The sequence below is a fragment of the Acipenser ruthenus genome, chromosome 32 (assembly GCF_902713425.1).
Source record: "Acipenser ruthenus chromosome 32, fAciRut3.2 maternal haplotype, whole genome shotgun sequence".
In the NCBI taxonomy this organism is placed as follows: Eukaryota; Metazoa; Chordata; class Actinopteri; order Acipenseriformes; family Acipenseridae; genus Acipenser; species Acipenser ruthenus.
The window spans coordinates 12,113,795-12,127,412 of record NC_081220.1 but is presented as its reverse complement, the minus strand read 5'-3'; the positions used below and the strand labels follow the sequence as shown (position 1 = coordinate 12,127,412).

The 13,618-nt window shown below is 44.4% G+C and overlaps 1 protein-coding gene across 4 annotated transcripts in view; it reads left to right on the top strand.

Moving 5' to 3' along the window:
* Window positions 1-13,618, top strand: part of LOC117962921 (transcriptional repressor p66-beta-like) — a 41,954-nt gene that overhangs the window by 14,496 nt on the left and 13,840 nt on the right. For 2 of the 4 annotated variants that reach the window (XM_059006422.1, XM_059006421.1), the window contains 3 exons: window positions 10,949-11,299; window positions 12,228-12,357; window positions 12,463-12,594. In XM_059006422.1, the coding sequence (XP_058862405.1) occupies window positions 10,950-11,299; window positions 12,228-12,357; window positions 12,463-12,594 (612 nt within the window). In that variant the 5' untranslated portion in view covers window position 10,949. Of the gene's footprint in view, window positions 1-6,356; window positions 6,535-7,070; window positions 7,220-10,948; window positions 11,300-12,227; window positions 12,358-12,462; window positions 12,595-13,618 lie in introns of those variants that run through there. The other 2 variants (XM_059006424.1, XM_059006425.1) reach the window with 2 other exon arrangements.

Genomic DNA, 13,618 nt, shown 5'->3' with positions numbered 1-13,618 from the left:
ACATGGTCTGTGTGAGCACTGCGTACATTGGGAAGATTTTAAACAATATGCTTTTAACTTTACGTCATGGTTTCATTTTGATGATAATTTGTACACTGGCAAAGCATGACTGGTTTTCTAACATAAAAAACAATTGTTAAATTGAAAAAACGCTAACTCGCTGTAAAATTACTGTAGAAAAGTGGAACTATTAGACATTTTGACAGAGGATTATTTTTGTTTTACATAACTTGAATGTAATTGCAAAAAAAAAAAAAAAACCATATGGCACACGTGTGATATAGCCTAAACAACTGTGTTGCTTCTTTATTTTAAACTACATTAAAGACATGAGTACTTTACTGCAGCCATGCACCGCATGGGGAAAAATCAGCGTGTGCTCAGCACCCTTGTACATGCATCTATTCCCATGGCGTTGCTATTGTAAAAAAGGGTAGTTGCATAAATAGAGTTAAATTTTAATGGAAGGATAGGCAGTTTATTTTATTAAACTGTCTGCATACAAGCAGCGATGTGCAAAACTCAGTGGGTCAGTTGCAACGCACATTCAGAGTTAGGCATCAAGAGTAGCAAGCTGCAGACTAGCTGTTACGGTACTTACCTGGGGATCATCCCTAGCTGTGGATTAAGTTAGTTCTAATTGCAACGAACAAAGGAGTTGGGGATCAGCTGATCCTCAGGTTTTAGTACGCAGCAGAGGATCAAGACCCCAGGTGCGTGTGCGCACAAACACGTTGATTCCAGTTCCTCGCAGTTCAAAGGATGTATGTGATTAAGCAAACTGTTTTCAGCAACAAATAAAAATAAAATAACAATTAAAGTCGTATATATATGTAAAACATAAAAGTAATCATACGAAAAAGTAATTGCATAGGCCTACGAGTTCATTGTCATACCATTAAAACGTATTCGTGTTTTGGTACGATCTTGTAAAACAAAAAATATATATATATATACTGCGCATTCAGATATATTGCAGTCCTGGAGTTGACTCCCCATTTGTACAGTCTATACACAGACCATTTCACTTAGAATTAGTGTGTGTTTTATTTTGTACTGCACATTACAAACTAAATTATAGAGAACACTTAAAAACAAAGCATTACTATCGTACTGTTCTCATATTCACACGCATTGCACAATAACACAAAGCAAATGAAATATCTGCTTGCTTAAGCAAAGCACTAGCAAAAGTCACAGGGAAGTGACGTCAGCCCCCTAGCAACAAGCCTCCTATGTTGGGAATGGATTCTTTCAATGCAGCGGTTTGGGCATTTTGAGAAAGGAGAGGAAGATTCATGAAATTAATTAGAGACTTAAGTTGATGAGAAGCAATTACCCTCCGCAGTACGAATTAAAACGATGTCGCGGCCCTCGATATATAGCAGATTTGTATTGGACCCCGACACCCGCGACATATCGAGTGGGTGGTGTCTGTGTGCATTGTGAACTGGTGCTTCCTCTCCGTGGTTCGTTGCCCCTTTTAAAAGTAGACCCAGGATACAGGAACTTGTTTTCAAAAGCGCTGACGCGCTATATACACACACAAACACACAAACAAACAAACAGTCAGGCTTATCCACACAAGAGCCCTGCACCTGGCTCTAATTTACAATGATAGCCAGGTGCAGGGGATAATTAATATTATTATTATTATTATTATTATCATTTAGCAGACGCCTTTATCCAAGGCGACTTACAGAGACTAGGATATGTGAACTATGCATCAGCTGCAGAGTCACTTACAATTACGTCTCACCCGAAAGACAGAGCACAAGGAGGTTAAGTGACTTGCTCAGAGTCACACAATGAGTGAGTGGCTGAGGTGGGATTTGAACCGGGGACCTCTTGGTTACAAGCCCTTTTCGCACATATTTTTGGCAGGGATACGCACATATTTTTGGCAGGGAGAATTTTAACCCTCTCCCTGCCTGGTTACATATATATATATATATATATATATATATATATATATATATATAGTAAAATGTAGTATATACAAAACTTATTTGCATAACTTTATTAACAAAAAACGTTAATCAGAGCAAGTGTTAAAGCTGTCATAATTACATATGCAAATCAAGTTATCCAAGTATATAAAGGTGTTCTATTTACTGTATTCATACCAAAGAAGGCAATGCTGGCGCTCGTGCTCAGAATTACTCGACGGAGCACAAACATTATTTCTTGAGTGCATAACAATTATATCAAAACAGCAGAAGATGGTAGAAAACACACCACAGCGGTTTTGCAACGCTCAAATGTCTGGAATGAAATTGCAACCAGATTTAATGCTGTGTTTCCTGAAAGGTGTTCAGGAACAAGGTCACATTTAAAAAAAATAGTGAAAAAGGCTGAAACTGGAGAGCAGAAATGCTGTTGCAAAGCAACGCCAACAGCGACTGAGCGGGGCGCCTGACCATCCTTTGCCCCAGATATACAGGAAATCCAGTTTTCAGATCCAGAAGAGGCACCAGTGGGTTTTGGAGCTGAGGAGACCGGGTTAGATGAGGTGAACACGGGTGCAGACAGGGAGAGGGGTGGGGCAGAGGTAGTCCAGAAGCGAGGTGGGGTGGAGGATAGGCCCAGACGCATCAGCGAGCCCTTCCTGCGTTGGAATTGTCTGAGAGAGAGCACAATTTAAAAATGAAATTAGTGCAACAGTTACACAATGAGAAGATGCAACTGATAAAGCTAAAGCAGAAAGGTTACAAATCAGAGGAGAGAGATTATCGTGTAGATTCGATTACTTGCGACACAAAGGGAGTTTAGTAGCTCGGACAATAAAAATCAGTCATGGTTTTGAGACACATTTTTTTTAACTTTCCCTTTGATGCACAGTTATTTATTTTAAGTTATTGTACGAGATAGTTTCTTTGACTTATTGCAATTGCTGATTCAGTTTAATGTACGATATAAAAATAATGTAGGCTACTCGCGTCTTGTAAAGTGGTGATGTATTAAAGTCCTTCAAAATGCCTGTCCTTCCCTTTCCTCTGGTCGAGGTCCACATCGTAACGGTGTCGAAATTCTCAGGGTTTGGTTGGTATCTCCCTGGGCAGGGCATGGGGGGCTCATCCCAGTCGATTGACAAGTTATGAAGTACCACACATGCACCGATTTATTTGGCTTGTTCTCATGGGTGTGGTACGCAAAACAAATGAAAGACAAAATGCTGTTTTAATATTCCAAATGTTCTCTCAATACACGCTCTTGCCGCCTTATGCCTCCTATTGTATTTCAGCTCGCGGGCAATGTGTGATTGAGCGCTGGTGTGTGAAGATCCCTCCTGGAAGGGTAGCCTTTGTCAGCCAAGAGGACACCGTGATAAGTCTTGGAATTTGTAGTAGCAGTCGCTGTTCTCTAATCCGTGCATCATGTGTGCTGCCTGCCCATCGTGCACCACGTTACGTATTCGAAGATGATGCTCACACACCATGTAGCGATTGATTGATGTGTAGCTATGCCTGTTGATGAAGCTCGGATCCTTATATTGCCTCTGAAATCCAATACGGATGTGTGTGTGCAATCTGTGGCCCCAATAACTCCAGGTATTCCAGCTGTAGAATAAAACGCGGTGCAAATATCTCGTTGCTCCTCTTCATTGGGCTACATGATAACGCAGCTTTCATGAAGTGCCACTATCAGCTTTGAGATGAACAACACGGGAAACGGTGCTTTCGTGCATGTTAATCAGACACCCCCCCCCCTCCACACCCAAGATTGATCCTGCGGCATAAAATCACAGTTATTAAAACCTGGAGTGCATCTGGGTCAATAGGATGCCCATCTCTTCCTCTAATTTGCAGACGTGGTTTCAGCAAATCTATCAGTCTTCTGACTGCCACCTTGGATAAACGATACCGCCTTTTAAACTCCTGTTCGCTGTGTGTAACGCATGGATTTTGTAAATCTTGATAATGCCTGGATATCATTCAGGCAGAGCGTACTCGTCGAGCATAAAAAACGTGTCCGTAAATCTCCTAACATCTTTGCACAAATCAAACTGATGTAGATGGGAACAATGAGGCACACTCTTATATAGGAGACTGCTTAATATCCCATTGACACGTAGAATAAAGACAATAGCCACCTCCATAACTGAGCGAGCCTGGAGTCACTAATAACAGCGTTTCATTATCGTGTTTTATTTAATTATATTTACTGCCTTATTAAAATTTGAAAGCGCTGCTAAATGTTAGATACATGTTTTGGATTCTGTATATTTGATATCGGTTTTATTAATGGTGTTATTTCAGAAAACATGTCTAATGAGGTTTCTCATTTTAACTTGTTAGTACAGTAACTCTTCTATTTAGTCTAAAGAGTTTGATGGTTCAATTTAGTACCGTATATCAGGAACCTCTAGAGGGCAGCAGTCATCATGTGGAGATCGTTGCAATTGGGAACACTTTTAATCTGCACCTGTCTGGAAGTTCTTGGTTCATTGCAATTGGTGATAACTAGCACACTAGTTTAGTCTAGTCCTGCGGTACTAACTACAGGATCATCCGCTGCGTTTTGTTTATTGCAATTGACCCGTATGCTCCTAATAGTATAAACCTAGTTTGATTCTTCATGGCAGATTCGCCACACAAGAAAACAAATGCTTCCAGGTAACGCTCGCAATTTTATTTCGTTCTATTAATACATTTGGTTGCAATTGCGTTCTCGAATTAACAAATGTTTAAGAAAAAAATATATGTATTTTATAGGAAAACTACATTTATTAATATACAAATTACAATAAGTGTATTTTTATACTCCCATTTGTTCTGGGCACCTACCAGAAATTTTACCATTGTACCATGTTGTAAAATAAACTCGGTACCCCGTCACATGATCTTTCAGGTGAGAAACACTTAGGAATGCATTTGGGATGTCATTGATGCATTGGCTTGCTGTCTTTGATACAGTCATTGATGCATTGGCTTGCTGTCTTTGATACAGTCATTGATGCATTGGCTTGCTGTCTTTGATACAGTCACTTGCACATTTTGTTCATGAGAGTATCAGCACCTGAGATCCGAACAATCAGGTGAGGGTCAGTGGTGTCGGTCGGACTAATATACCATTCAGAGTGAAATGATTGAAGAAACAGCTGCTTGGGTTTGTGACGATCGCTGCTTTTCTTGGACTCCATGGAGAACAGCGATCCACACAAACCCAAGCAGCTGCTTCTTCGCTCGATCTGAATGGTTGAATAATGGGTTGGCGCAGCTCTAACGGATCTGCGCTCGTTCTTTTCCACTGAATACATTTCAAGCAGTTCATATATTAGATTATTTGTTCCATCGCTAGTTTTGAAGCAGCATGTTGAATTGGCCTTTTTGCAAACACTTCAAGAACAGAAGAGAAGTTTGGGAAAGAGAAGAGGCCATTCAGCCCATCAAGGTTCATCCCATGTTAGCATCCTTCTCCACTACTGGGGGGGGGGGGGCGGAACTCATTTAAGAATCCAGTATTTTTGTTAAACGTTCCCAGTGTTTTAGATCCTACTACATCACCTGGTAGGCTATTCCATGCATGTTAACTCTCTGTGTAAAACAGTGCTTCCTGCCTTCTGTTCTAAACTCACATTTACTCAGCTTCCATTATGCCCTCTTGTTCTTCTCTCTCTGCTAAATGTGAAGTAGTGTCTCGGGTTATCTTCATCTAAACCCTTCATGATTTTAAAGACCCTTCTGTTTCTGTGCTGAAGAGATGTCATTCTCTAGCTCATGTCAGTCAGTCCTGGAATCAGCCTGGTTGCTCTTCTCTGCAGTGTAGCCGCAGGAAAATCCCTGAACATTGGGAACCAGAGTTCAGTGAAGGTGTCTGTCTGTCTCGTTTGTTTGTCTACCTGTCAGTTGCACATCCTGTTTCATTTCTACAGAGCTGTGTCAGAACTCGTTTCCGGGACAGGTTGGAAATGTATTCAGTCCGTTTCCCTTATCAGCACTCCCCGTCTCTCTGCACTGCGTGGTATTGAAAGTTCACACGGTAATAACAGGATGTTTTGCGGTATCGGTCTAACAAAGCAGACTGTGCGCTGAACTGAGAACTCCAGCCCAGGGCAGGCTTGAGGCACGGAGACTGAACTGCTCCCTCCCTCACCCCCTAAGAGAAAGGGTGCTTCCTCCAGTCCAGGGCAGGCTTGAGTCATGGAGACTGAACTGCTCCCTCCCTCACTCCCTAAGAGATAGACTCTGGCCCTTTAAAAGTAACTGTGTCGCATGTGATTGGCAGGGAGGTGCCTGAGTGAGTGTCTAAATCCATGGGTGAGGAAGGGGGGGTGGGCACTAAATAATAAGGTGCCGCCCATTTCAGTGTTGCCTATAGGCCTTCATGTAGTCTCTCTCTCTCTCTCTCTCTGTCTTGGTCCATTCCTTAGCTTTCTCGTCAGGTCTGTTAACCCCCCTTTCCCCTTTCCTTCTCCACCTCTTCAAAACAAAAGGGCGATAGAGAGACAAAGATCACCAAAAAAAAAAAAAAAAAAAGCCGGTCCATTTTCATTTTTTCTTTTTTCTTTCTTAAAGAGCCCCCCCCCTGAAAGTAAGTAGTATTTATTTTGTTCCAGATACTGTCTGTGCCGGTGTGTGTGGGGGGGTGTTGATCTGTTGTTGTTTGCTGTGCGGAACAGTAAGGCTCTTTGTGGTCTCAGACTGACAGACATAACAACAGTGTATTATTTTGTCTGGACCTGTGTGTGTGTTTTGGCTGCCCTGAGTGTAATATATCGTCCCGCTGTAACGGCACAGTGTGGACGCTGACAGGAGAGAGAGAGAGCTAGGCTCTTCAATGGCGTATTTCCTTCACCAGGCTCAAACATTCTTTTGTCTGCCGCGCCAGTGATTAAGTGCAGTAGCGGAGTTGGCGACACCCTGGGATAGCTGGATTGTGTCTTTTAATGCTGGCCTGCCTGCACCCCCCCTCCCCTCTCTCCTCGTGAATGAAGGCGTCTGGCTGTGTTTGGGCTGGCACACTGCCAGGAACCGTGTGTGTGTGCGTGCGTGCTGTAAGAATGTGCATGCGTGTGTGTGAGAGAGCACAACGAGAGAGAGCGAGAGGGGGCTGGTACACTGTAGTAGCAAGGGAAACTGTATTATGTAAGGAAGCCGACACACAATTCATAGGGCTGTGTTTTGTAGTGGGTGGTATGGACTGGCAATGTTCATTATAAAAGGAGCTGTATGGGGTTGAGGGTTCTGCTCCAGTCACTGGGGTTCACAGTATAGGGGTGAGTACTTGAATATTTACCACTGGAAATGAAATCTTTATACTCATGTTTCTCAGCTGGGAACGTGCACTGTAAGTGAGGAGGGAGGGGGGGTTCTTTCTGCTCATGGATTATTAATCTAGTCCAGCTTGATCGTCACTCAGGCATTTTTGCAGAACCGCTTACCAGAGGTGACGAGTCTGGCTACAGACGTTTTTGCAGGAGTTTGAGGGTACTTCGATATGGAGTCTGTCTCTGTCTGTGTGTGTGTGACACGTGCATTTAAAGAATCACCGGTCGCATTGTGAAGAAGTTTGGTTTTGACATTGTGACGCGCAGGTTATTGAGGAGTATTGAAAGCTGGGGGTATATGAAGACATATATGTACACAGGAATGGAAATAAGACTCCCGTTGCATAGCAGTTTGATTGCTGATTGCAATTTTGCTCAGTGACGTGTTGGAATTGATTAAAAGGGAATGGGAATTAAGAATGGATTTTATAAAAGGAATTGGAATTGACCTGACCCTGAATAAGACACAGCCAAGCGTGTTTCCCTATACACTGTGGCCAATCCGTGTGATCTGGAAAGGAGGGAACTGCTGTGGAATAGGAGTCTGATTTCCGTCCCGGCACTGAAGAAATACTTGACATTGTTTTGATGTGTAAGTCAGACAGTGTAATAGAGGCAGCCCTGTATCTCAGAGTGAGATACAGTAGTAACTGGGGTTGACATTTTTCCTTTTTTTTTTTAAATGGTGCTTTGTCAGCAAGTTTACTCAAATTAAAACAAGGTATTGAAAAAATATCCCTCAAGCTGCGGAGGGGGGAGGGGAGTGAAATTAAAGCTGGTGTTGAGGTCTGAAGGAAATATTTGAGGAGTGAGCACATGGTGTATGTCTGTGTGGCGACAGGAGAACCGACATTTTAAACTAGACTGTCCTCGCTCACCCTCCTGTTTGTACTGTTTCCATGACTACGGTTCCAACAATAAAATAATCCTGTCTCAATAGCCACCTACACACTCGACCCACCCAGCGGTCTGTCATCGGAGCTGGAATACTGTTCAGTCTCCATGCCTTTCTCCTAGGGGGGCGAGGGAGCAGTTCAGTCTCCATGCCTCAAGCCTAGCCTGGACTGGAGGGATCACCCTTTCTCTTAGGAGGTGAGGGAGCAGTTCAGTATCCATGCCTCAAGCCTAGCCTGGACTGGAGGGGATCACCCTTTCTCTTAGGAGGTGAGGGAGCAGTTCAGTCTTCATGCCTCAAGCCTGCCCTGGACTGGAGGGATCACCCTTTCTTTTAGGGGGTGAGGGATGGAGCAGTTCAGTCTCCATGCCTCAAGCCTGCCCTGGACTGGAGGGATCACCCTTTCTTTTAGGGGGTGAGGGAGGGAGCAGTTCAGTCTCCATGCCTCAAGCCTGCCATGGACTGGAAGGACTTTGTGTCCCTAGCCAGGCTCATCAACTTGGCACAGCCAGGATTGAAACTGACCTCATGTTCATTGTGAGCTGAGGAGCCTGGGAGCTGGAAGGCTTGTGCATTGACACACTCCCCCACACCTCCTCCGAGACACAGGAGAAGTGGGTGGAAGCAGTCAGACGTGCATTAGTGTGGCAGTGAGTGAGGGGGAGACTCCCGAGAGATAGTCCGACACACACATGCCATCAGCCAGGCTCAGACACGCATGTAGACAGACATGCTAAGCACGCTCACGCATACTAATGCAATCAGACATGCGCATGCATACAGTATACATTATTTACACACGCCAGCCAGACACACACACTAAATGTGATTTATTCATGCAGATGCAATACCCAGACGGCACACAAGCAAGTATATTTATACATCCAGTCACCCAAACAGTCTATCCAGATTTATTTCTGCACACTTAAACATGAACAGTAAGGCAATACTGGTTTCTGTTGCAAAATGTGTTAATGCATTTAGAAATACTAAAAGAAATGTGCGTGATTGAATGTAGTGGATCTTCCAGGCCTGTATCTCATGGCAGCAGCTCTGCAGGTCCCTGTAATGAGCTTGATGTCGGCCCTGCTGTGTTGACAGATGACTGATTTCATTAGGAACAGTTTCAAAGTGATGCAGATACGATCCAGCCCCCCTGAAGGAATTCGAGGCTCGAGATCACGGAGGAATCGTCACGCATCCAGAACAATGGAAACAGAGCCGCTGCAGGGTTTTACAGGAACGTTTATCTCTACTGGCCCTTCAGGTCACTGGCTTGCTGTTGTCACTGGTCCATTCAATATTTTAACTAAAAATGCAACACGCAAAGCTGGGTAGCGTCAGTCATAATAAATTAATACTACTATTATTAATAAAAATAATAATAAAAATAATAATAATAATAATTCTTCAAATGCTTTCATAGTAAGCTGGAGCATTTCATATGAATTGCAGGGGGTGATAAACAAGTACAGTGCAGGTTTAATAAAAGAAATACAGCTGTGCATGATGATTTAAAGTTAAATTTTATTAATGATGCTGTTTAATTGCCATGGGTTTATAATGAAAGTCCGATACCTATTCTAGTAACTGGCAGTGTGTGGCTGGCATATTGGAGATGCATTTTCTTGCTTTACCAAATCAAGGCCTGTGATTGGCTGACAACTAAGCTTTGCCCTCCAAACCCCCCCTCCCGCATTTCATTACCTCACTTCCTGTCTCCTTACGCACCTGCGCTGATGTCATGGGCCGTTTGTGAGCAGAGCAGGAGCTGTTCAGGTGTGATTTTGAATTTGAAACGTACGCACTGTAGCAGATTTTAAATGCATGGGAGCACTGGGGTAACCTGTATTAAGAAGCTGGGTGTAAAATAATTCAGTGTGTTATTAATGTGTTTGAGACTGCACGTGTACAGCACTGATGCGGATATGGAATAGATGGAAGACATACTGAATGTTAAATACATTGCACTGTATGAACACGCAGACCAATGTCTCTCTTGCACCTGCCTATAGCAAACGAAGACTTGAAACAGGCGTCCTGGATTGAAGTTTCTTTCAGTAGTTCTATGTTCTGCACTGTCAGTGGTTAACAGCTGTGGGTGAGATGTATCGTCTTCATCCACCTCAGAATGTGGTTCACTTGAGCTGGCATGACCCGAAGCCCATTCTCCTCTTCATATCTGCGACTTCAATTCCTTTTCACACACACACGCTGCTTTCAGGGCAACCTCATCTCAGCCTCTGTTCACTACTGTCTGTATTTATTTTGTAAGCAGGGCGGTCCCCGGTGTAGACTATGTGTGTTTTTAAAGATCTTTAAGTGTTATAGTGCTCCTAATTGCAATTTTTTCAACAAAGGGATTTGCCCCTGTGTTATAAATATCTTTTAACCACTTCACTCCCAGCAAGCTTTTGTAGTTCAGTAATGACCCTCTGACTGAAGTGTGCAGGGGTGGAAATAAGGCTTCCATTTCATAGCAGATTGATCCATTCCTGGTTTTACTAGGAGTTTACTCCGACATACCTGAGCTTGTTACCTACAAACTGGCTAATCAAGCTGGTAGTAAAATCTGGAATGGAAGAGACTACTATTTAATAGTTTCCATCCCTGCGGTACGTTGAGGAAGTATAGATGAGTCATCTACAACTAACACTCTGTAATGCTAAACTTACTAAAATAAACTGAAGTTTGATGACAGATGTTGCCACTAGATCAAAATGAATTGTGCACTGTAAATTCTGATCAGAAACAAAGCATCTAAACCCTGTGTGTGTCTCTAGGATGGAGCGGAGGAGTGAAGACGCTCTGCGGATGAACCTGCTGAAGAGAGGCTTGGAGCAGCAGCAGCAGCAGCATGAGGACAGGGAGGAGGCCCTGGCCAAGAGGCTGAAGATGGAGGGTCACGAGGCCATGGAGCGCCTCAAGATGCTGGCCCTGCTGAAGCGCAAGGACCTGGAGGGGCCGGGAGCCGGGCCGGAGCTGGGGCAGGGGGGCAAAACTGTGGGGGCAGGGGGCGGGTATGAGGAGAAACACAACGGCAGCCTGCGAGCTCACCCGGACCCCCGCGTGGGGGGCAAGACTGGCAAAGAGAACATGGGGGAGGAGCCGGTGGATATGAGCGCGCGCAGGGGGTGAGTCACCAAGCTGCTTGCATTCAGGTGTGATCTGGTAAACTATGCACTGGTTAGCACTGCTGCAGTATATCAGGGCTCTAGATTGGTAACAAAAAGAGCAAGGCCAAAATGGATTTCAGTTCAATACGTTTGTAGAGGGCACCAAGGCCACTAAACTTAAGTCAAGGCCAAAGTGTAGGATGCTCTGTAATCTTGCTTAGGATTCATGTATACAACTAATTTATTAGCCACAGAAAGAAACAACAGTTCATAAAAACAATTTATTTGTTCAGAAAATTTATTTTTATTGGCAAAAGCTGCCTCTGTTCATTTAATTGTATGAACTGTCCTGTGTGGCTGCTGGCTTGAGGGTGACTTTTGTGCCCAGAATGTCAGAAAATAAGTTTTTTGACTAACAGCTTCACTGTTCGCAGTAACACAGCTACTATCTCCAAGACCGCACAGAGAGCAGTTCAGCGCTTGACACACGGGGCAGCCGTGCACCGGGAGGCGACGAGATCCCTGACAGGAAAATGAAACCTCTCCACCGGCAACCAGCAGCCTAGATTAGAGTCTGAGGAACGTAGCTCCCTGTGCTGAAGGCATTGGCTTTTACTGCTACACCATGGGACCGTTGCATATATGCTACACAGTTTAACACAAGGTTAACTCAGACATATGAAAATACAGAGGCGCTGTGTTGCGTTTATGGATGAAAAACAAGCATATCTATCACGAGAAAATAATGATAATAAAGACTGTAATACAATGTAGAAAAGCATTTCCTACTGCTTTTGATCTTTGATTTAAAATAAAGAAATTAGAATAAGGGGATAACGTCAAGTGAACCATATTACTTTTTTGGCTGGTCAGTGCTCTCTGACCCTGGCTGTCCTGTGCTGGTCGGTGCTCTCTGACCCTGGCTGTCCTGTGCTCTCTGTTCCAGCGATGTGGACCGCGAGCGCCGAACCCCCTCCCCCGATATCATCGTGCTGTCGGACAACGAGGCGTCCAGCCCGCGATCCAACTGCTGCGTGGAGGAGCGGGTTAAAGCAGCCAGCCTGGAGATGTTCAAGGTAAGACCCGTACCTCTGTGTGTGTGGTGCTGTACTGTCTGTGTCAGCCTCAGTGCTGTACTGTGTGTGTCTCATTCTCAATGCCGCCCCGCCATGTCTCTGCAGGGGAGGAGTGTGGAGGAGAGGCAGCAGATGATCAAGCAGCTCCAGGACGAGCTGCGGCTGGAGGAGGCTCGGCTGGTGCTGCTCAAGAAGCTGCGGCAGAGTCAGATCCAGAAAGAGAATGTGGTGCAGAAGGTGAGCCAGTGGAGCAGCACTGCACCCACACCCACACTGCACTGCCAGAGCACTGCAAACACACTAACACTGCACTGCCAGAACACTGCAAACACACACCCACACTGCACTGCCAGAGCACTGCACACACACACCCACACTGCACTGCCAGAGCACTGCAAACACACACCCACACTGGACTGCCAGAGCACTGCAAACACACACCCACACTGGACTGCCAGAGCACTGCAAACACACACCCACACTGGACTGCCAGAGCACTGCAAACACACACCCACACTGGACTGCCAGAGCACTGCAAACACACACCCACACTGGACTGCCAGAGCACTGCAAACACACACCCACACTGGACTGCCAGAGCACTGCAAACACACACCCACACTGGACTGCCAGAACACTGCAAACAGACACCCACACTGTGAATTGTGAAGCGGTTCCAGGCGGACCGAAGCACAGTTGCAGTTGCAATCCACTAATATATAAGAACATAACTAAATTAAAAAAAAAGCTGTCTAAAATATAGTGCAATAAAAAAGCGAAGTGTTCCAAACAGTACGTTCAGAAAGAGACTTCATCACACATTGCAGCTGCATGCTTCCTTGAGCTAAAGAAGTGAGGGAAACCCAGAGTACTGTAACTACATTTACACAGTGATGGTATGAGAGCTGGCAGGAGAAAGCAGAGCTGGCTTATAAAGGGCCCATTATTTCAACCAGGCTGGAGCCATGGCTTCAGTCAGTGCCTGCAGATTGAAGACTGTCTGTTATTTGTATAATACCTTGATTACTGTCAATGTACTTAACTGTGAATTGGGGGGAGGAGCTGCTGTATCAGATTACACACTGATACTTAAAAAGAAAAAAAAAACGTTATTATTTATATTAGTTATTGTGTCTGGCAGAATAGGTATCAATCTCGTCCATTTTGCAGTTTTTAAAGCCGACATCTGGTACTACACTGGGTTAAAGAAAGCTCTCGCTTTGCTTGCCCTCCAGGAAGTCTGTTACTGTTTAACTTCCTT